The 23,741-nt window shown below is 29.9% G+C and overlaps 6 protein-coding genes across 13 annotated transcripts; 5 read left to right on the top strand and 1 right to left on the bottom strand.

Annotated features, from left to right (window-relative positions):
- Window positions 1-919: 919 nt before the first annotated feature.
- Window positions 920-19,012, bottom strand: brm (ATP-dependent helicase brm). Of its 2 annotated transcripts, XM_035887453.2 has the most exons (18): window positions 18,872-19,012; window positions 18,081-18,396; window positions 6,350-7,212; window positions 6,203-6,276; window positions 5,884-6,127; window positions 5,655-5,793; window positions 5,399-5,560; window positions 4,965-5,306; window positions 4,646-4,859; window positions 4,351-4,541; window positions 4,062-4,219; window positions 3,532-3,952; window positions 3,298-3,464; window positions 3,029-3,220; window positions 2,610-2,940; window positions 1,660-2,523; window positions 1,311-1,485; window positions 920-1,235 (listed from the first exon to the last, which is right to left on the bottom strand). In XM_035887453.2, exons 2-18 carry the CDS (start codon window positions 18,354-18,356, stop codon window positions 1,090-1,092), a joined length of 4,959 nt encoding a protein of 1,652 aa, XP_035743346.2. In that variant the 5' UTR covers window positions 18,357-18,396; window positions 18,872-19,012; the 3' UTR covers window positions 920-1,089. The 2 variants fall into 2 exon arrangements, with proteins under 2 accessions (XP_035743346.2, XP_035743347.2); XM_035887454.2 differs by lacking the exons at window positions 18,081-18,396; window positions 18,872-19,012 and adding an exon at window positions 14,858-15,183.
- On the top strand, window positions 8,846-10,749 carry LOC118451192 (inositol monophosphatase 1-like). The gene is made up of 5 exons (XM_035887493.2): window positions 8,846-9,018; window positions 9,555-9,691; window positions 9,857-10,119; window positions 10,231-10,488; window positions 10,609-10,749. Exons 1-5 carry the CDS (start codon window positions 8,950-8,952, stop codon window positions 10,743-10,745), a joined length of 864 nt encoding a protein of 287 aa, XP_035743386.1. The 5' UTR covers window positions 8,846-8,949; the 3' UTR covers window positions 10,746-10,749.
- On the top strand, window positions 11,392-13,014 carry LOC118451191 (uncharacterized). 2 transcript variants are annotated; one of them, XM_035887492.2, is made up of 6 exons: window positions 11,392-11,589; window positions 11,658-11,791; window positions 11,863-11,945; window positions 12,259-12,364; window positions 12,454-12,605; window positions 12,737-13,014. In XM_035887492.2, exons 1-6 carry the CDS (start codon window positions 11,392-11,394, stop codon window positions 12,862-12,864), a joined length of 801 nt encoding a protein of 266 aa, XP_035743385.1. In that variant the 3' UTR covers window positions 12,865-13,014. The 2 variants fall into 2 exon arrangements, with proteins under 2 accessions (XP_035743385.1, XP_035743383.1); XM_035887490.2 differs by having other exon boundaries at window positions 11,863-12,122; window positions 12,737-12,914.
- LOC118451194 (inositol monophosphatase 1-like) lies at window positions 15,810-17,803 on the top strand. 5 transcript variants are annotated; one of them, XM_035887495.2, is made up of 7 exons: window positions 15,810-16,069; window positions 16,183-16,353; window positions 16,546-16,679; window positions 16,758-17,017; window positions 17,173-17,278; window positions 17,356-17,507; window positions 17,591-17,803. In XM_035887495.2, the coding sequence occupies exons 2-7, from the start codon at window positions 16,294-16,296 to the stop codon at window positions 17,710-17,712; spliced, it is 834 nt and encodes a 277-aa protein (XP_035743388.1). In that variant the 5' UTR covers window positions 15,810-16,069; window positions 16,183-16,293; the 3' UTR covers window positions 17,713-17,803. The 5 variants fall into 5 exon arrangements, with proteins under 5 accessions (XP_035743388.1, XP_085514631.1, XP_085514632.1 ...); XM_085658505.1 differs by having other exon boundaries at window positions 16,188-16,353; XM_085658506.1 differs by having other exon boundaries at window positions 15,810-16,014.
- A 445-nt stretch (window positions 19,013-19,457) lies between the features above and the next one.
- ND-ASHI (NADH:ubiquinone oxidoreductase subunit ASHI) lies at window positions 19,458-20,516 on the top strand. Its single transcript, XM_035887508.2, has 4 exons — window positions 19,458-19,635; window positions 19,844-20,073; window positions 20,143-20,301; window positions 20,378-20,516. The coding sequence occupies exons 1-4, from the start codon at window positions 19,458-19,460 to the stop codon at window positions 20,435-20,437; spliced, it is 627 nt and encodes a 208-aa protein (XP_035743401.1). The 3' UTR covers window positions 20,438-20,516.
- Window positions 20,517-20,654: 138 nt separating this feature from the next.
- On the top strand, window positions 20,655-23,709 carry thoc5 (THO complex subunit 5). 2 transcript variants are annotated; one of them, XM_035887460.2, is made up of 11 exons: window positions 20,655-20,896; window positions 20,969-21,106; window positions 21,204-21,418; window positions 21,518-21,593; window positions 21,715-21,900; window positions 21,978-22,110; window positions 22,172-22,411; window positions 22,476-22,578; window positions 22,679-22,880; window positions 22,954-23,248; window positions 23,339-23,709. In XM_035887460.2, exons 1-11 carry the CDS (start codon window positions 20,801-20,803, stop codon window positions 23,653-23,655), a joined length of 2,001 nt encoding a protein of 666 aa, XP_035743353.1. In that variant the 5' UTR covers window positions 20,655-20,800; the 3' UTR covers window positions 23,656-23,709. The 2 variants fall into 2 exon arrangements, with proteins under 2 accessions (XP_035743353.1, XP_035743354.1); XM_035887461.2 differs by having other exon boundaries at window positions 22,954-23,253; window positions 23,339-23,477.
- Window positions 23,710-23,741: the final 32 nt, after the last annotated feature.

The raw sequence follows: 23,741 nt of genomic DNA on the forward strand, positions 1-23,741 counted from the left end.
AATTTATTTCTAAAGGAATTAAACTTAATGTACTGGAATAAAAAATTACATAATTTAAAAATTCATTTGTTTTGTTATAATAAGGATAATTAACACGTTGTCATTATGTACTAGTAAATACTTTATAATTGATCGCCTTAAGCTTTTATGATATTATCATTTCAATATTGTTTATGCATTTTAATGGACAACATGCGAAGTTATAATAAGGATAATAGTATGTATTGTAAACCAATAGCTGGCAGTTACATTTGCAATATCATAAGCGCAATATTAATAAAACTTGAAAGTATTAAAATTTAAAAGGAATCTATATAATTAGAAAGAAAAAATCATACCTCGAATGTATTATGGTTTTTTTCTTTTTTTTTTTTTTTCTTCTTTTTAAATCTAATAAGAGCGTTTAATGATATAACAATAGAATTTACTGTAATACTTTCTTTAAAAAAAAAAGTATCGATCAATATATAAATTGGTAATACGTTCGTACAAATAAAATTGCAATTCTTAATCCTAATTTTTACTGTACACTATGCAATCGATGCACACATAATATGATTACTCAAATTTAAAACATAAAAAGGTTTATTTAAAAAAAAAAAAAGAAAAAAAAAGAAGAAAAAAAAAGAAGAAGAAGAAGCAGAATATTCAGTTTCTCCTTTTCTTCATTTTTGTTCATTTTCATTTCCCTTAAATATATCTAATTCTATAAGAAGGGAGAGCTATCTTTGAATTTCGACTCAACTTCGTCATATTAATAACAATGATCTGCCCGTTTTCTAAACTTGATTAAACAATAGTATCGTATCTCGTACAATTAAATCAAGTTATAATTATTATTAGATATATCTTTTTTTTTTCTTTTTTTTTTTTTTTTTTTTTTTCTTTTTTTTTTTTTTTGTAGAATAATTTTATAAAGTTTATAATTACAACAGTCGATCTTAAGCGCGAAGTATATATACATATATATATAGATATATATATGTATATATATACCGTTTCACAAAGAAAAATTTAAGATAAATAGTTTTAAATGTTAATATTACCGTAATCTTTAAATTTTCTATATCGAATAATCACATTTAATATTTAATTGTCATCTGCATCATCATCGTCATCAGAAATATATTTCTTTGTAACTCTTTTTCTACGACCACCTCTACCTTCGCTCTTTCTACCTTTAAGTTTTATTTTCATTCTAACACTGGAATCAGCATCGGATCCTTCCTCGCCATCTGAAATATCATTATGAAAAATATAACATACAATGATAATAATAAAGAATAAAAAATGACGAATAATAATAATACCTTTGTCATCCAAATCGGAAATATTTCCTTCTTCCTCCAAACGTTGCCGGGCATTCGTAAATACAGATTGCAAAACTATAGAATCTTCATGAATAAGAGAAGCTTCTTCATTATAGATCTGTGCATTTTTACATAGCTGCATAAAATCTTTCTCCAATTCATCAAAGTCGGCGTACTAATAAATAGGGGAAAAAAAAAAAAAAAATTAGAAATATTAATAAAAGATATCTTGTTTCGTTGACAAAAAAAAATAAATAAAAAATATAGAGAAATAAAAGAAAAAGAAAATAATAAAAAAATATATATATTATAATAATAATAATAATAATAAAATCGACGAAATACTTACTTTGCCTTCTTCGATTTTTTGCAACAATTTGTTTATAGTCAATGGCTTCTTTATAATTTCATAATAATCAGGTAACTCTCGTCTGGATGGTAGCTTCATAAATGGTTCACTAAGTAATCTACCATCGGTACTATCAGTATAATTAACAACTACCATAATCAACTTTTTCATCGCACGTTTCATCTTTGGATCAATTGACGATCCAGCACCTCTTCGTTTCTTTGGCATCGGTTCGTCATCTTCTTCGCCTTTTTTCTTTCGTTTCCTTGTCTTTTTCTTCTTTTTATCATCCTCTTCTTCCTCATCATATTCTGCACCATCATCATCGATGGCCTTTAACCATTCTTTCTCAGTTATACTATCAGTATAATCGACCTCTTTACGCTGCCTTGAACCTCTACCAAGATATCTTTCTTCATCTTCCTCGTAAGTCCATCTTTCTACTTCATCGTCATCCTTGACAAGCCAATCCGGTAATTCAGCTTCCTCCAATAATCGAGATTTTCTATTAGGCCCTAATTTAGCTTCCTCTCTTCTTCGTTCTAAATCCAATTTTTGAAATATTTCAAATTCGCCCTCGGTTCTAGCGATCATTTGATTCACCGTCTCATCGTCCGGTACTTCGTTCTCTTCCTCGTCCTCTGCATCATCCTGATGCAAAATACTCTGCAAGAACTGTTGCCTCTCAGAACCTGTAGACTTTTGATCGAACATTCCAGCTTGAATGACTTTCTCATCCATGTTTAATTTATATCTAGCCGCAGCTAATATCCTTTCTTCTACAGAATTTACGGTCATCAATCTAAGCACACGTACTTCGTTTTTCTGACCGATTCTATGTGCTCGATCTTGTGCTTGTAAATCCTAAAATAATAGTGGATGAAATATTAGCTTTGTTTGTGTGTGTGTATCTTGTGGACTTTAGCATCATAACAAACAATAAATCTTACTTGATGTGGATTCCAATCCGAATCAAAAATAATTACAGTATCAGCAGCTTGTAAATTCAAACCAAGACCACCGGCACGAGTGGACAATAAGAAAAGAAAATATTCCGAACCAGGATCATTAAACTTTCTTAACAAATCCCCTCTGTCTTCGGCTTTCGTTGTACCATCCAATCGCAAATACATAAATCCCCTCCAACTTAAGTAATCCTCCATAATCGTCATTAATTGTGTCATTTGACAGAAAAGCAATACTCTATGATTGGTTGCTTTCAATTTTGGTAGGATACGATCCAAAAGTTCGAATTTTCCAGATGCACGATATAAATCAGGTCTGTTAATTAAAAATGAATAAATATTTTAAATGTAATATACAAATATATAATCATCATTATACAATAATATAATTGTTAGGTACATACCCAGTGATAACTCCAGATCCTTGTGTGCCAACGTGTTCGCAATATTTTTCTTCGATAGCTTGAAACATGAAAGGATGATTACATAATTTTCTCAATTGTACAATAGTATTCATTAAAGCCTTAGCACCACCCTTGCCCTGTTTGCCTTTCTCCGAACCATCTGTCAATAGAACTCCTTTACTCTGCATATGTCTAAAATAAATTTCTGTGTTAGAAAAAGTAGAAAGAAAATGTAATATTATTAGAATAAAATCCGAATGGATATTTACTTGTAAAGCACTTTCTGAAGTCCAGACATGTCACATTTAATAATGTATTCAACTTTATCAGGTAACTGCGATTCGACTTCTTTTTTCAAACGTCTCAATAAGAATGGTCGTAAAACTTTGTGTAAACGGCGAATAATCAAAATAGTTTCTTCCTCGTTTAGTTCAACCTGTGATCGCATAACATTGTTTTAGAGTTGTTTTACATAACTAAATAATAAATCGTAATTTATTTACCTTTTCACCAGTAGTTGCAAATGGTGCATTAAACCATTGTTCAAACGTACTACAAGATTTAAATATCGAAGGCAATAAGAAATTCAATAAAGCCCATAACTCAGGTAGCTTATTTTGTAATGGTGTACCAGTTAACAAAAGCCTATGAGGAGCTAAATAATGTGTATTTAACACTTGTGTTAATTTGCAATGATGATTTTTCATTCTGTGACCCTCATCGATAATCATATATTTCCATTGCAATTTTGCCAAAACACCCTTATCCTTGATAACATATTCGTATGTTGTCAATAGAACATTAAACTTAGTTGCTCTCATTTGAGATTGAATGGCACGTCTACCAGCTGGTGATCCTTTATAAGATACCACAACTACGCTAGGTGCCCATTTCTCGAACTCAAGAACCCAATTTGAAAGTGTACTAAAAAAACAAAAATAAAAAATATTACAATATTAAATAATCATAAACAAAATATTTAATGATAAAGGATTTATGGGAATAAAAAAATGATTATATTTATTTTTCTTACGATAATGGAACAATGATCAAAAATGGCCCATTGACTTTCTTTTTCTCCATTAGATATGTGACTAAAGCTATAGTTTGAATCGTTTTACCAAGACCCATCTCATCCGCCAAAATACCATTAAGATTATTATTAAATAGTGATACCAACCACTCCAAACCCTAAAATAATTCATATTCATTATAGAAACTATTAGTTATTAAATATTATCAAAATAATATAAAATATATAATTCTTTTTCTCTCTCTCCCTTCCTCCCTCCCCCTTTTTTCTCTTTCTCTCTTTCTCTTACTTTAATCTGATATTCTTTCAATTTTCCATTAACCATAATTGAGGCTTGTTCTGTAACGACTTCGTGAACAGTATGTGCAATACTATAATATGTTTGTTCTTCTGTTTTATATTCATCATCTTCAACTTTGGCTTTGTGTATCGTCTTTTTCACTTTTTCTTCTTCAGAATCACCCATTGGTTTTTCTTTATCTAGTGATATCAATAAAAGATTTGATATAAGTATATCGTTTATTTATAATGAACATTTAAAATAAAAAAAAATATATATATATATATATCAAATTTATTCTCACTCTCATCTTCCTCATCTTCATCGTCATCTTCGCTTTCAGAATCGATTGGTTCCCAACCAGGATGAGCTTCTAAAAATGCAGAAAGTTGACTCATCAACGGTGCTTCATCACCAGTTAAAGTACGACCGGTTGCTACTTCAATAACGCCCACGCGAGTATCATCGCTGGGGCTACCATCTTCGTTAATTTCACCATCCTGAAGTTTCTTCTTCTTCTAGAAATATTGAAATTCAAATAATGAAAATTTGATGAGTTAAAAATCAGATAAAAAAAAAAAAAAAAAAAGAAAAAAATATTCTTTCCGTACGTTTACACAAACCTTTTTACGTTTCTGCTCTTCAACTTGCTTTCTCTTTTGTTCTATTTTATGTTGTTTCACCATTTCTGTAAGATTACTAATATATTCATCAGTTTGAGATAAAAGGAAAGCTAAACGTTTGTCTTTCTTTTGATCAATCAATTTTCTATATCCCTCTTCGTCCTCAGCCATAAGACGACGCATACGCTCCTTTTCAATACGTTCTTGTTCTTTCTTTTGTTCACGTTCAGCATTGGCGTGATAGTTGAGTACAGCTTTATTGAGTCTAGCCAATTTAGCGACATTATTCCTATGAAATTCTTTAAAATCTTTACCATGTTGAAGTACTGAACTAAGAAATTCCTTAAAAGAAAATAGAATGACGTAAGGATTTAAAGATATTATTATCGTTAATATCATTTATTTTCTTGTTCACTTTAATAATTAAAACTTACTTGATGCTTTTGTCTACGTTTACGTTCAGCTTCCAACTTCTGTTGCTTTTCTAATTTTTCTGTGGCTCTTGCTTCTCTTAATCCTTGCTTTTTCGTACGTTTGTAAGCCTTTACATTAACAGCTGTTTCCAAAGTCGTATCCTTTCTAGTACATGCTATTATCTATGTAGAACAACGATAAAATTAGTTAACTCATATCTAATGTATAATATGACTATGTATATTTTATGTTATCATACAACAGTAATAACTCTACCTCAGATCTAAGTTGTCGTTGAAAATTGAGTACCCTCAGCATACGTAATTCTATCTGGACTTGAATACGTAGATCTTCGGGCATATTTGTTGGCAAGTTACTTAGTTGTTCCATTCTTAATGCAATACGAGCCGCAACTCTGTTATGTAAAGATCACGAATAATATGTTTAGTAGCCATTACTAACAGTAAGTATATCATTTGTTACAAACATAATTCCTAGCTTTTACCTATTCTCTCGTTCTTGCAAAATTAATAATGGATCCAATCCCACCGGTTTTGGAACACTCGTAACTCTATTAGTTTTAGCACCTTGCTGAGGTGGCTGTTGCTGTTGAGGTGTTTGACAACCTGGTCTTGGAGCACCTGCAGGACCTATTACATTAGGACCTGGAATTTGTGGTCCTGGAGTAGTTGTCGGTCCTTGAGATGGATCCATAGGACGTTGTGTTATACCTGGGGGTGGAGCTCCGCCTATTTGTATTGAAGAAGAATAAAGGATTGATAATTAGTAAATAGATTTTAATATATTATACTTTATATATTTACCTTGAACAGCAAGTGCTAATTGTTGTGATAAAGGCTGATTCCTTGCTAATATACGATATGCCATGATTTGTACTCTGTAAATAATAATGATAAAAATGTTTAATCGTATTAAAAGAATGAAATAAAAAAGATATCAATAAACTGTACCGTAGTTGTTGTAACTGTTGAGCACTAAATGTTTGTTTCTCTCCCATGCTACTTCCTTGACGAGCTCTTAGCGCTAGTAATTGCGAATATCGTGGATCTTCCTGAAGACCTTTTTCTTCCATAGAATCTATAGCTTTTTGTAAAGCATTCAAATTTTCTTGACCAGAACCAGGTGGTCCTGTAGGACCACTAGGCCCAATATGGCCAGGTCCAGTTTGACTCATTTGATTTACTGGTGCACCTGGTCCCATTGGACCTGAATTTCCTGGAACAATTTGTCCTTGATTTGACGTATTGGGACCTATCTGATTGGAGTTCGGTTGTCCACCGAGTCCATTTGGTCCCATTTGACCACTAGCAACTGCATGACTCATTTGACTGGCTGGTCCTCCTGGGCCCATCTGATTACTTGGTCCATTGGGTCCTAGTTGATTTGCTGGCCCACTTTGAGACATCTGATTACTAGGTACCATTTGTCCTGGCCCCAATTGCGGTCCACCAGGACCCCCGCCGGGTCCCATTTGACCAGGTCCAGAAGGTCCATTACCAGGCCCCATTGGACCACCAGGGCCAGTAGGTCCATTACCTGGACCCATTTGTCCACCAGGACTACTTCCAGGTCCCATTTGGGTGCCTGGGCCACTTCCTGGTCCTAATTGACCCATTTGATTAGCAGGACCACTTTGACTCATTTGATTACCAGGTCCCATTTGTCCTCCAGGTCCAATTTGATTACTTGGACTGTTTCCAACAGGCCTTCCACTTTGAGGCCCATTAGGACCTATTTGACCAGGTACCATCGATCCAACCGGTCCCTGCTGAGGGTTTGGTCCCTGGCCTACTGGACCAGATCCACCTTGATTCTAAAAATCAAATTAATTGTAATCAATTATATTATGATTAGAATATAAATTTATAAATAACAATTCATATTACTCATATATGTTCATGATATTCATTTACATGTAATATCAGATATGTTATACCATGTGTGTGACATAAAATCTTTTATTAAAAAGTAAAAGGAAATACTTTATTTAGAAAAAATTTATACCTCAGATTAACAGTTACCTCATGCAATAAATGTTTGCTTCTTGATATCTACATTTTTATATCTTTATTGTTAAATCTATATTATTGCAGGTATTATCATCCATCCATTACAAATTCGTTTCTTTCATATTTTTTTATTTTTTTTATTTTTTTCTTTCTTTTTTTTGTTTGTTCATCGATCAGTTATATTTTTCGTTTTTTCCTCAAGATAATACACCAAGGAAAAAGTGATAAAATGTTAAAATGAACACTATCTTTTCTATAATTTATTTCTTTGAAATGAGAAACTAAAGGATTCCATTATGAACAAAGACAAATTTTCTTAACATATTTAATATCCCAACAAATACATATAATTAAGATTGGCAAAACTGATCAGCGTACTTTAAACTAGTTATTCATAATACGACGTATACTAACAAGATTAATCGAAAGACAAAAAGATAAAGGACAACGATGACAAATCATCCACGTGAAGGTCCAAGTAAACATATAGTAGCGAATATACATGCGAACAATAAGACGAACACGCGATTACACGTGCTTAACTTGTGACTAACACATACACACACCATTATTTTATTATATATTAAACGTTTTATGTATAGAAGAACGATAGATCATGGCTTGTTCACGCCCCAAACCGAACGAAATCACGTTCATGGAGCATGCAAGGCATCCGGTGTACATGTACACAAGTGGAACTCAACGATATATCCAGGATTTCACGTGACAAATATTTCTTCATAAATACGACATTACATTAAACATTGAAAAATAATTACTTCTTTTCTTTTTTTCTCGATGAAAGAATTTATTATAATAATTGCCCTTTTATTATTATTATTATTATTATTATTATTATTATTATTATTATTATTATTATTATTATTATTATTATTATTATTATTATTAGTATTATTATATTTATTATTATTATTATATTAGTATTATTATTATTATTATTATTATTATTATTATTATTATTATTATTATTATTATTATTATTATTATTATTATTATTATTTATTGATTAATTTGATATCGTCGATAATTAATTATTGATCTAAATGTTTAAGTGAAATAACTTTTCCCATAGTCAATAATCAATGTCCATAAAAATTATTAAAAATCATACATATACAATAGTTTATTTCTAATCTTTTTCTAACGGCTAGGATAAAAGAGAAAATAGAAAATAAAAATATAATTCTCTAATCTATCTAGGCTTTATTCTATCAATAATATCGTCAAGTAGAAAAGAATTCCACTGGCATTTAATATTCCTATTATGTCGATCAGTTGCAAGCACATAGTGGTGTTGGTGGTGGTGGTGGTAGTGGTAGTAGTGGTGGTGGTGGTGGTGGTGGTTGTTTAGCTGGAGGGGTAAAGGGGCGCAAGTATACCATAAAACAGAGCTTCCTTCAACGACTCGCTATTACAACCAAGACAGATCGTGATAGTAGTTGGTCGAAATTTTTTCAAGATAAAAAATTAAAAGTAAACGCTAACTTGAATTTTATCAATTTAAATCAGTGATACATACGATGGTCGATCAAGAGGAACTCGATCGTATTTACGATTACGTTTTGAAACTTACTATCGAATCAGGAAAGGTAATTATAGAAATTTTATTGTGATTTACAAAAAAAGAATTTTTGATAAAAATATTTGCCCTTTAAATTCAACTATGAGGACAATTAATTATTATTGCGATTATAATCAATTATGGATTTCAATGATCACGAATTTGTATCATTTAAAATTAATAAAAGTATAATGTCAATTGCTATCTAGTGACCAATATTCATTCAAGGTCAAGTTACATTGATCCAATGAATTAACTACTTTTCAATGAATCTTCTTCTTCTTCTTCTTCTTCAAATAAATCCATCTTGAATAATATACGCATGTCATAATTTGTCATACGTTCTACCTTCCACATAAGATTATATGCTTATCATTATCGCGTTTATTCAATCAAATTATTATCATAACTATGGTCTTCCAAATTTATCGCGTAGAATTTATCGCATATATTTCACAGAGTAATTAATAAAATCAAAAGATTGTATTACGTGTATCGTATTATATAATATAATAACTTTTATGAAATGTAATAACGTTTTCTTTTTTTTTTTTTTTGTATTAGGTAATACGAGAGGCCATTGATAGATCTAATAAAAAGATCGAAACGAAAGCTGCCGATTGGGATTTGGTAACCGAATATGATAGAAAGGTTGAAAAAATTTTGATCGACAATCTTACCAAAGAATTTCCAAAGCACAAGTTAGTATATGCTATAGTATAATATAATATGGTATATAAAATGAATTCAATTGATTGATAGGAGGAAAGAAAAAAATCATTCTTCAAATAGACACAATTGTAGATATAAATGAATTAATTTTGATAATTATATTTATAGATCATTATGTATTATTATGTTTGTAGATTTATCGGTGAGGAAACAGTCTCAATAACGAAATCTATACCAGAACTGACAGATGCACCCACGTGGATCATCGATCCGATCGATGGAACGACCAATTTCGTTCATTCTTTTCCCTTTACGTGCATATCGATCGCTTTGTCCGTGAACAAAGAGCTCCAATTGGGAATCGTATATAATCCCGTGTTAGAACAATTGTTTACGGCTAAGAAAGGTCACGGTGCATTTCTAAATGGCAAACCTATAAAATGTTCGAATATAAGAGGTATGAGAAAAAAAAAAAAAATCTTTTTTCTATTGCAATCCTAAAGAAAGATTTATATAATCCAAATAACTCCTTTGTTACTTTGATTAATAAATTACTAATAATTGACAGATTTGGAACATTCTTTGCTATGTTTGGAAGCTTCCTTTGCAGCAATAGAAGATATCAGAGATATCGTCCTTGGTAGACTCGAAGCATTTGTTACGGTAGCTCATGGTATAAGAACAATGGGTTCAGCAGCCTTGTCACTTTGTTATGTGGCTATGGGTGCTATAGAAGGTTATCATTCGGACAATCTAATGCCTTGGGATATAGCAGCAGGTGTACTAATTATCCAAGAAGCTGGTGGTACAGTCATCGATACAAATGGTATTTATATCAAATAAAAGATAATCATCATTCTTTAATTTCAATTTAACGAAGTTATATATTTAACGAAATTTCTAGCTAATTGTTTTCTTGTATTTTTTTTTTCCTGTTACATATTAGGTGGAGAATTAAAAATAATAGCTCCAAAAATAGTGGCAGTTGGTAATAAAAAGTTGGGCAATGATTTAGTCAAACTGATCAAGCATGCGGATTCTAAGACCCATCTAAGAAGATCAATACTTAAGGCCACAACGTAATACTTTCGAAGTTGTACGCGAACAAGATAATAGAATTATCACTTTTTCTTAAATAACGATAATTGTTAAAAATGACTGCTATCTTACCAAAGTCTTACTAGTTTATAAAGAGCAGCGAGACTGTTCTATTCGATTTATTGATAACTATTGTATTTTATCGTAAAGTGTTATCATAGTTCAAAAAAAAAAAATATATATATATATATGTGTGTGTGTCTGTGTGTGTGTGTACATATATGCACATATACACATTGCAAAAATTCGATCAAGAAAGCAGGTAACAATTTAAATAAGCGTTTTACTTATTAAAAAATAATGTGAAAACTCGATAAAAAATAATCTAAAGATTTACATTTTGTACGAAACAAAACAAAAAAAAAACGAAAAGATCAATCTTACCATGAATAAATGAATAATATACAAACGTTTCGAAGGTAGTTTTAGGCTGACCAATTGATGACAATCGATTTATCGACAGTTCGAAAGTATTTTTAAATCGTTAATCGTTTCAAACCTGAACTTCAGGAACGTCGCGTCGCTCGATTTAATTACCCAAGCGTACACATAAAATAGATTTGTAATAAAGACAATTCAAAAAAAGAAAAAGAAAAAAGAAAGTACCACAATTAATCAGAATTCATCTTAAATGTGGAAATCCATTTACCGGCGCCATCTTCGGAATCAGATATCATTGCTTAAGAAGATAAGAACGAAGCAGACATCTCGCATATCTAATCGAACAGTCACTCTAACGAAAGTCTCTTTCTCGACAATTATGGCAAATGATCAGGATATTTCGAAATATTTTGAATTCGCAAAAAATCTAACGTTAGAAGCTGGAAAGGTATGTCGACGATAATTAAACGAATACGAATAATGTCACGTTCCTTGAATTTATTTTCTTTTTAATAGTTGATTAAAAACGTCGATGATACGGAAAAAGTTGTCGAAACTAAATGGATAGAAAAAGATTTAGTAACGAATTTTGACCACAAAATAGAGGAATTCTTGATCAATGCTCTTAACAAAGAATTTCCTGATCACAAGTGAGTAAAATAAAAATCAAGAATTAGAGTTATATGGATAATGTTTTATCAAAGCCTTCTCGATAACGCAGATTCATCGGGGAAGAAACAATTGGCCTATCGATATTGCCAGAATTGACTGATTCACCAACATGGTTAATCGATCCGATCGACGGTACAGTTAATTTCGTACACTCTTTTTCGCAATACTGCATCTCGGTTGGTTTAGCGATATGTAAGGAAATAGTCCTAGGAATAATTTACAATCCTGTTAATTGCGAACTATATACGGCAAAAAAAGGCCAAGGTGCATTTCTAAATGAAAAACCTATTCGAGTATCCAAAGTAACAGGTAAATTATTACTACTACACAATTTTCTTTTTCTCTTTTGTAAATAATCCGTTTAAATAATTCTTTAATTTTTCCTTTTTTTTTTCTTTTTTAAATTAGATATATTTTATCTCTATGTATTTTTATTTTGATTTAGAACTAAAGAAGAGTTTATTGGCGTTTGAAGTGGGGAGTTTGCGAATGTACAAAAACCGTGACATCGCTTTGGGTAGATTCTTGGCTTTATTCGAAGCATCCCAAGCGTGAGTTAAAGTAATAATAATCCGTAAAAATTAAAAATCAGCATATCTAATAAAAACGATTTAAAAATCTTTATCGGTCATTTTTTTAGTATCAGAAACGTAGGCTCGGCTGCGTTATCGATGGCATATGTGGCTAAAGGCGTAATCGATTGCTTTCAAATGGATGGTCTTCAACCTTGGGACGTGGCAGCAGGAATGATTATAGTTAGTGAAGCCGGTGGTACCTTACTAGATTCGAAAGGTACAACAGCGAGTCAAGATATTCAATATTTGTCGTTGACTTTTTTCCTTTTACTTTTTTATTTCTCCTTCCTTTCTTTTTTTTTTTTTTTTTTTTTTTCTTTTTACTAAAGATTTTTACATTCACCTTAGGTGGACCTTTCAATCTAATGAAACCAAACACCGTAGTCGCGTCTACAACGCAATTGGCTTGCGAGATGACGAAACTGATCGTTGATACCGATTTGAAAACCCAAAGAAAAAGACTTCGACGAACTTGATCTTATTTTTTACTAACATGTATAATATTGTATAAATTAAGATATAATGAAATAATTCTCCTATTTCTAAACATGTAAACGTTCGATTATTAGTTTCGTACATCGTAATAATACGTGAAAAACCGATAAAAGAATAAAAAACAATAAATAAATAATTAAATAAAGGATGATCGAAGATGAAGAATAAGTTCACTGATGAGGGAAAAAAAGTGACAACAAAAAAAAAAAATCTCAACATGAAATCGTCAACGTGACAGGTCACGAGGTACAATTAGATATGAAATTTATTCTACGTGAACAGTATTACGTAAATTTTAATTACATTGAATCAAGATAGAATCAATTTGTCCTTTTCTATATTTAATTCTTCAATTAGCTTGATAAATATTTCATAGGCTTATGTTGCATTTCGTTTTAAATACACGACAATCTTAAAGTGTCATCAATAAAATTATTTAAGACTACTCACATTTACCGAACGCAATTAAAATTATCGTTGCGCGTCAACAACGTTATCTTGTTATAACAAACACAATTAGATCTACTACATTATTACTATTATTAAAAAATATACATTTGCATGAGAACATTTTTATGCAACATCGAGTTGAGATAAAATCAAAGATAAGATCATTCAGCATAAAATTAGAAAAATTATGTTTAATCAATGAATTGTTATCATCATCTCGAATCTTACTTTTATACCCACTCCAAGAGAATCATTAGTAAGAAGCATAAGAAACAGAACATTGTAACGAAGACAGTCTACCTTGAAGCCTTTTCGTAAGCCGATCGTAAACGAGTTATTCTACACTACGTTAAGATTGAAAAGATTCAACTAGAAAATGGCACGACAAGTCGAAGATGAATATTACGAAGTAGCATTAAATCTCATTCAGGAATGTGCAAAGGTAAGTTTCAATGAACAAAACTTAAAACTTTGATAAGGATATTAAAAAATAAGTTTGATCGATACTTCAAAACTCATCAATCTATAAAATATCTTATCTCCAATTATTGTCACGAATAAATAATTACTTGATGTTACGTTGTTCAAAAAGATTCTGAAAGATGCCATTAATGGTTCAAAAAGCATAAATAAAAAGCTAGGCGATTGGGATCTCGTAACTGAATATGACAAAAAGATAGAGGACATTATTATTGGTAAATTGAAGAATTTATATCCAAGCCATAGGTAAATGAGTTATTAATAATTATCAAGCAATACCATTAACCAATTAACAAATTATCATAAATGATTATTCATATCTTATGTCTTAGATTTATTGCAGAGGAATCAACTGGACAGATATTACCTGAATTGACTAATGATCCTACCTGGATCATTGATCCCATTGACGGTACACTTAATTTTATACACGGATTCCCTCATACATGCGTCGTTATTGGATTAGCCGTTAAAAAGGAAATGGTATTGGGTATAGTTTACAATCCAATCCACGAACAATTATTTACAGCTCGTAAAGATAAAGGAGCGTTTTTAAATGGAAAACGTATTAAAGTATCAAAAATTGAAGGTGAGAAAAATAAATGAAAGAAAGAAAGAGAGAGAGAGAAAATATTTGAGACAATACGTGGTTCCTAAAGAAGAGATTATTAAGAAATAAATTTTATCTTGTCAGACATATCGAAAGCTTTGATCTGCATAGAATCTGGTTTTATAAAGATTGATCATATGAGAGAGAAAACTGTCGAAAGAATTCAAGCTATTGCACGGGTAGCACAAGGGTAAGATAAATAAATGAATTATAACACACAAACGCGCGCGTACACACATACAAACACTGGTACGTTTAAACAAATTCATATTAATAATAATAATAATAATAATAATAATAATAATAATAATAATAATAATAATAAAAAAAAAAAATACTTGATCTTATCAGATAGATATTATTGTTTCGAGAGAAAAAAATAAAAAAAATAAAGTTAAAATAATTAATTAAAAAATAATGAAAAAAAAATTTACCCATTTTCCAAACGACCGAATATTTCTACAACGTTGACCTTGCCTGATATTCTGATCTACTTCTTTAAAGTGTTCGCACTCTTGGTGTGGCGGCTTTAACGCTTTGCTATGTCGCTTTGGGGATAGTGGAAGGTTATTACATCGAAGGTCCTGGAATTTCCACTTGGGATATCGCGGCAGCATCCTTGATTATCACCGAAGCAGGTGGTATAGTAGTTGATCGCGTAACAGGTAATCTATGTCTTTTTAATTTTAAATTTACATAAAACCGTTCAATATTTAATAATGGAAAGTTTTTAAACCAGCACTTTAATTCCTCAAGAAAACGATTATTTAAGAAAATTAATAATAATAATAATAATGATAATAATAATAATAATAATATTAATAATAATGATGATGATAATAATAATAATAATAATAATAATAATAATTTAAAACTTTTATACAGGTGAGAAGATCGATATTATGAAACCACGAGCAATCGGTGCTTGCAACGAAAAGATCGCGAGGGAATTCGTTAGGATAATACGCGAAGCCGATGAAAAAGTGTCCTTGAGAAATAAATAATAATATGAGAATATATCTCGTTCTGTAATTTATGTATGTATCATGAATCAATTAAACATAAGGTAGCTCTTAAATATTCGTTTATTATCGAATATTCTTGTCAATTATTTTCTTTTTTATTTTTTCCCTTAAGAAAATAAACGAAAAGAGAGACGAGACTAATAAGTTCGTAAATCTCGTAACCCACGTAACTACTGCCATAAATATAATCCTTCGTTACATACTGTCGCAGATATGATTGTAGATAATTTGATTATTGTTTCTTATACGTATACATTGTGATACCTTTGTACATAAATACGTCGATCAAAAGTGAGATAAAAGTATAAAAATTCCCAAGGCTAAGGAAAAAAAGAAAAAAAAAAAAAAAAAAAAAAAAAAGAGAGAAAAAAGAACATCGTTCTAGGAAATACCATTCACATTACTCGAATGACGTGATAGGGAAAATGGCACGCTAACTAAATACTTGGAAAAAGAATGAATGAGAATAGTGGAAATTCAGATGTGAACGTGATCTATTATATTCGAGTGAAGAGATCCCGATATTTTAATATTTCGAGTTAGTTCGAGCGAAAAGGAACACTTTTGTAATACATTAAAATCACATTAACATTATAAATAACGTTATATGTGTATGCGTGTGTATGTGTTTATACACGATTTATAATACGTACTTTAGTCGAAAGTAACGTTTTATATTAATTCCACACTCATACTTCTTTCTCTTTTACATATTAACTGCACTTGCTCGCTAGATCAGGCAAGGTTTCTTCGTTCGTTTAAGGCATCGTTGTCGATCAAGTCAGAGTGTTTGTGGGAGTGTCAATATTAATCAAGTGTTCTAACAGTCACGAAGCAGAAGCGAGATGATCGATATAAACGAATGTTATAATTCAGCGAGTGAATTAGTTATGTTAGCAGGCGAGGTAAGTGAAAATATTTTTGTTGAAAATATATATATATATAAATTATGAAAAACGAAATAAAAATCGTACTATTAAAGATCATGGTCACGTTAATCCTCACTAATATGTAGAATAATATATTTATTCAGTATGAAACATGTAATATATAAAAACATGTTTCACTATCATTTATATTATTCGTCTGATTTTTAGATAATACAAAATTCTATCAACAAAAAGAAAACTACTCAATGTAAAAGTATTGATTGGGATCTTGTTACTGAGTATGACCATAAGATAGAAAATGAAATAATCAATAAATTAACTCAAAGATTTCCATCTCATAAGTATGTTTGATTAATGACTAATAACAATCTATAAAGAGAGAGAGAGAAAAAGAGAGATAATACATCTTTAATTTTCAGATTTATTGGAGAAGAAAGCGTAGCAAAGAATGGATTACCAAAATTAACAAATGATCCAACATGGATAATAGATCCTATAGATGGCACTACAAATTTTGTACATCAATTTCCACATACGTGCATTTCCTTAGCTCTTTTAATAAATAAAAAAGCAGAGATAGGAATAGTTTATAATCCTATCATGAAACAATTTTTTTCTGCGAAAAGAAACTGTGGAGCATTCCTTAATGGAAAACCGATACAGACATCTCATATACAAAGTAACAACGATTACTTACTATTATTATATTTAAAAATTATTTTCTAGAAATCAAAATTAGAATAAATAATTTTGCTATAATATATTATCTATAATGTATTATATAAGATAATATATTTTTGATAAAAGATATTAAGACTTATACAATGTTTCTAGATTTATCTGAAGCATTAGTCGCTATGGAACCATGGCTCGCCAAAGACAGAACATATTTAGTCAGTGTATATACTAGAATGCATGCTTTAATTCAAGGAACTCATGGGTAAATACATAAAAGAATTAAATATGTAATTTAATATTATATCTTATTAATAATTATTAATATTTTCTTATTTGTAGAATACGATCATTAGGAACCGCAGCACTTACATTATGTTATGTTGCAATGGGTGCTGTTGAAGCATATCATATTGAAGGAATAGATGCTTGGGATGTAGCCGCAGGCAAATTAATAATAGAAGAAGCAGGAGGAATTGTGATAAGTACAAATGGTATACAATAAGCAAAAATCTTTCATTTGTTGAATTATAAAAGTATGTGTAATCATGATATTAAATTAGTCTTATTTTTATAGGCGATGAATTAGATCTAATGATTCCAAAAGTTATAGCAGCTTGCAATCAATCCATTGCAGAGCAACTTGTTGAACTTTTTAAAGAAGCAGATTTAAAATCTATTAACAAAAATTTGTATTAAATATAAGTGTATATATTTAGTTAAGAAATAACATTTTATATTTTATGAATTGTATTATATATTTGTTTAACGATAAATAAGAATTATTTTATATCTTCTATCTTATTAAATATTTTTAATAGTTAATTATAGCAATTATTTGAATACCATCAGTAGCATTTATTCCATCAATATATGAATGTAATTGTCATATTTTCTTGTAATATACAAATAATATTATATAATATAATATATTATATAATATAATATTATATAATATAATAGTATATTTGTAATATACAAAAAAAAATAAAAAAAATATAAAAAAGAAACATTGTATATGTCACACAAGTCACAATATTTTATAAGAAATGATAAGAATTAAATACCTGAGGACCCATATTGGGTGGCATTTGCTGTGGATGAGGTGGATAATTTTGTTGTTGTGATGGTGGTTGTTGTGGAGGTTGTGACATAGGAGGACCTCCTGGTGGCATTGGTGGCCCACCTTGATATCCTTGCGTTGGACTATGTGGATGATGTTGTGGCGGGCCCATAGGACTGCCTTGAGGATTAGATGGAGATGGAGCTTGCTGTGGAGGACCCATTGGACTTGGAGCTTGTGGCGGTGGCATAGGAGATGATTGCGGCGATGGACTCGCCATATTGCTACAGTCAGACTCCAGCTTACTCAATAATTATGTCCTACACAAATATCATGTTAAATTAAAGATTTAAATTATATATTATAATTATACTTTGTTTGGAATGATAAAGTATCAATTTCTATTTTACTAATCTATTGCCTGCTTCAACAATAATAATCTCCAAAAAGTAAATTTTTGGATAAATTTTATATTTAAATATATTCAATGATAGTTATTTTAAATTCTATTTGCATTACGCGCGTTACTAATTATCACTGCACTTTCTTGCCAAATAAATATCCAACAAGCTACTGTAAAAAAAACTGTTAATACCAACACAACAAACGTACACACAATAATTTATTTATATTCTCCAATAATCATAAAAAACAAACATAACCAATAAAACCGCTTCGAATTCGTATAAATTCTAAATAAATCGACAGAGTATTAAAACTTGAATATTGCTTTCGTTTGTCGAAATTTCATCGAAACTTTCGCAGGCTTATAATTACATGTTGAATTTAACGTACCGTTTATAAGACCAGCTTAAAATGACGAGAAAAAAACACAAAGAACTCCAATGATCCTAGAACAAATCTTCCCAGTTTTTCTACGGGTAATTATCCCAAAATATTACACTGTATCCAGCAACACTAATGAATGCAAGCAACCGGCCATCTTGATTTCAAGCTTCCGTAAGGCTAGTCATTGAGTCATAATGTCGCCCATTTCTTCAGGTTATTCGATTTTGTAAACTTTTTTAGACTTTTATCTAATATTCCTACCTTTTCCAAAATGATCTTTTAAGAAACGCCGTTAAAAATATAAAATAAAATGCCAATAGAATTGTTACAAATTGATTTTTAATAACGTAAAGAACGTTCGCATGACAACGATCGTTTCGTGATAGAACGACCGTAGAGTAATGGTCATTCGACATGATAAATTTAATTATAATTGAATCGCGACGATGATTACATATTCCATTATATAAAACGAACAAAAAATTGAGCAACGATAAAATAAATATTCAAGATCAATTCGTAATTATTCGATTGATATATGTAAATATTTTCAATCAAGCTTAACGTGTCTCTCTGCGTGTACAAAGAGCTCATGCACACAGCACACACGCTTGCGCGTGCTTCGATCCTTCGACTGCATTTAACCATTTCAGAGTGTAGAGTTTCTGTAAAAATGGTTCTCATAAAAAATTGTATGACATTAACAAGAACTATATTATTATCGAGAAATAACGCAAATTTACATGTTAAAGTTAATTATAGTCAAGAGAGTGAGTATCATAATATTAATCTTAGTTAGTCTTAATAATTTAATAGGTTATTATTTTATTATGTAAGTTTTTATTTGTCTAACAACTTATTCTTATTATTTTTGTTTTATAATGATATTATGAATAATATAAACATGCCATCTTATTATGTATTACATTTTTAAATTAATTGTTATCCTTTTTATATTTATTTTATTTTTCCCTTAAGTAAAGCCATATCTCTATAAATGGAGAGCTAAAAAAGATGTGCCAACAACAGAAGAAGAAATAAAGGAAGCAGCTGAAAAATATAATTTACATCCACGGGAATATAAAGCTTATGAACCGGATGGATTTGGATTTGGTGATTATCCAAAACTTCCATATATAGGAGCTGATGCGAGAGATCCATATTATCCCTGGGATTTTCCTGAATTCAGAAGAAATTTTAATGAACCGGTAATTATTAAAGTGGAATTGAAACTTTTCAAATTTTATAGACTTTTATATTAATATCATATTTCTTAGGTACATATTGAGGAAGATCAAATAGGAGAAGATCGTTATGCTGCTGGAGTTCGAACTCCACTATCAGGTTTAGAAGTAGTTCTGATGTTTGTTGGTACAATGACAACTTTAGGAATTGTTTATTGGATTTTTGAGTATTATCCTTGGTTCCAATGTGTGGTAAGCTCCTTAATATAAAAATGATCTATATCTATCACATATTATTTATAAATATATTTATGATTTTTTTTTCTAGATGCAGAAACAATACCCTAAAGCTGGTGTAACACATTATACCTTCGAATCACTACGTTAATTATAAAATATAAAATATTATAATGTCTTGTAGATGTCATAAATGATGTATGTATAAAAAATATATTTATCAAAATTCATCATTTATATTCATATTTATTAATATTTAATGAAAATATTTCTGTTATATAAGAAATGCAGAATTTAATTAATGATCTGCATAGAATAAGTAAAATAGCATGTAGTTTTACATCTCGATACTAGTTCATCATTGACACTTAGCGCCCTCAGTGACTAAATTTTAAAACTTGTATGTAATATTTGTGAGGTCATTGACGAGATTTATCGTTAATTATACGATTTTTATTCGTGATACTTTGTAAGTATCATTTTAAGAGTAAAGTGATGTTGTATAAGTTATAAAATGGGTAAAGAAAATGATACAGATAATTCCAAAAAAAGGAGAAAATCTATTAGTACTAGTACTATAACGTGGCTAAAAGATGGAGATATGTATAAGGTTAATTTGTATTCTGTTTATCAAAAACGATATTTAAAAGATAAAGTTTTAATATAAAATTTTATTGTGTAGACAATAATCACCAATGAAGAAAAAGAAGCCTTGGATAGATCATCTGAAAGTGATTCGCAATGCTTCTTAAACACTTGTGAAAATATTCGTAAAGCTATGAGTAAAATAGCGAAGTTAAAAGCTAGCAGTGATTCAAATGTATACATATTAATTTATTGAAGAATTCTTTTTTTTTTTTTTTTAAATATTATTAATTCATATATAATATATCGTATACATAAAAATAATATTTCAGGCTGAGGACGAAGTACACGAATTACAAATTCAGACGTCATTAGCATTTATCGAATTAAAGAAACTTAATAGAATGGAAAAGTTTCGTACCAAATTTGCTCGAGATTCTTTAGTCACAGCAAAAAGTAGTGTGGATAGTAAACATTTACATTTACAGAATTTATTGTACGAAGTCATGCACTTAAAAAAAGAAGTTATCAAATGTCTCCAATTTAAGTATGTTTTTATATTCTTTGTAGTGATTTTGATACGTTATAAAAATATAAAATAATGCTATACACATATAAAATAAAACTTACATTTTTTGCTTTCTAGATCTAAGGATGAATTGATACAACTTGTATCGGAAGAAGAATTTTATAAAGAAGCACCTGAAAGCATTTGTAGACCTGTATGTAAAAAAAAAAAAGAAAAAAAAAAAGAGAAAAGAAAAACAAAATATGCAAAATTTATATTGTAAACATTTAATATTAGATTTGTTTCTTTTTAATTAATGATTTTATTTATCTCAGGAAATAACAAAAGTAAATCCACATCAATTAAGATTAGCTCGTCTTGAATGGGAATTGACTCAACGAAAACAGCTAGCTGCTTTATGTGATGAATTAACAGAAAGCAAGAAAGCAGTTACAGTTGATATGGAATCCAAACAAACTAGATTGGACAACCTTGCACCACAACTTCTAACCATACTAGAAGTAATTTTTTTGTATTCTAATATACTTTCATTCTATTATATATATATATGTATATATTTATAAATATATTCATTCAGGCAAGTAAACCATTGCAAGAAAGCCTTGGTCTTCCATTAGATAAAGTTAGACAAGAACATCAAAAAGCAGCTTTGCTTGCATCACCGTTATATGTACTTTATGCAAAAGCAACGGCATATCGAGATGCATATGGTATGTTTAGCATTATATATTTATAATTTATTTTTCCAATATTAATAAATTATTTTTTCAGATAATACATTAATCATAAAAGTTGAAGGAGATGAAGATGAAGCAAAGCGTACAAATAATCAAGATGGATTGCAAGAATCTGATTCAGATCCTGAAACTCAATTAGAGAATATTGTAGAAGAGACACCTGTACACAAAAAAAGACATCATAGATTATCTAGAGAAGCTAGACAAGAGGAAAAAAGATTAAAACTATTGCAAAGGCATCCTTTAAATGTAACACTTGTCATTTCATTGAAAAGTAAGTTATTTTATAAAATACTAAATATAATTTAGAAGATTTAAAAATGAATATTCATTTTCAGGTGAAACCAAATTAACATTACAATTCTTTTATATGATACATCTAAAAGTTGTTACAGTAGAATCTAAACTCGAAACAGATGTTTCTGGAGGAATTAGTGCTGGGTAATTTTAATTTTATGATACTACTTCTTACATATAATTGTGTATTTGTATCGACAAAATTTTTTTTTTTTTTTTTTTTTTTTTTTTTTTTTTACAACAGAGATATGCTTGTATCAGAATCAGTTCTTCGTGAATTATATCCCAATGATCTGGGTATAGAAAGCCCAAATCCTGCCAATCATTACCAATTAGCACGTCACAATTTAGGACTATTTTCAACATTAGGATTAGGTATTCCTTATAGATGGGCTCAAAGAATGGCTGGATTGCACTTTATTTCAGCTAACCCACATGATCAAAAAGTAAATAGCTTTTATACTTTATGTTAAATGCAAATGTTCTTAGCAATTTTTTCACATAATATTTAATTTACAGCTTACTGTTCAAGAATCAACACAAGATAGCGTTGTAAGTGTTCTGAAAGAAATAAAAAGACGAGTAAAAGCACGATTAGAATTATGTAGAGAAATTCGTCGATTGGAATCAGGGAACTTACCTATATTTGTAAATACTGTTGATCCATTGCCACAAAAAATCACTACCATATTATATAGATTTACTACAATGACATGGAAAAATTACTCAAATTATGCAAACGTACCTATATGTCGAGAAGGATTGGTATCAGCTGTTGATATATTTTATGAAGCTGTATTACGTCGTGGAAGCAGTATAGTATTTTTTTTTCTTTTTTTTTTTAATAAATTTATTTAACTTAATTATAAAAAAAAGAATATATTAAATATGAAATTTTTTCTAGGTGAACTTATCGCTAGAATTGCTATAAAACCGGATTATCCAAAGGTAGCTGCATTATTTAGCATAAGCATAAGTCCAATGGTTCCTGCATCTGCAGATATATTAAGAGACATTGAACGTGAAGTAAATGTTATGTGGACAAAACCACCCACCATATCAGCACAATTACAACGTTTAAGAGCGTGTTTCGATATATATTTGGAAACAGAAAGTATGGCACCTAAAGAAAAAATCTTTTTTCATCCTGTCAAAGGTCGTACCCGTGCAAGACCTTACAAATATTTGACCCTAGGAGGAGGAATATTTACTCATCGTTAATGATTGCAGTATAAAATATTTTTTGATTACTTTGTTCTATAAATATTAATATTAAAAAAGAATTTTTATCAAAATCTTTTGAATTA

Source organism: Vespa mandarinia, chromosome 8 (genome assembly GCF_050613455.1).
Source record: "Vespa mandarinia isolate Hongniang chromosome 8, ASM5061345v1, whole genome shotgun sequence".
Lineage (NCBI taxonomy): Eukaryota > Metazoa > Arthropoda > Insecta > Hymenoptera > Vespidae > Vespa > Vespa mandarinia.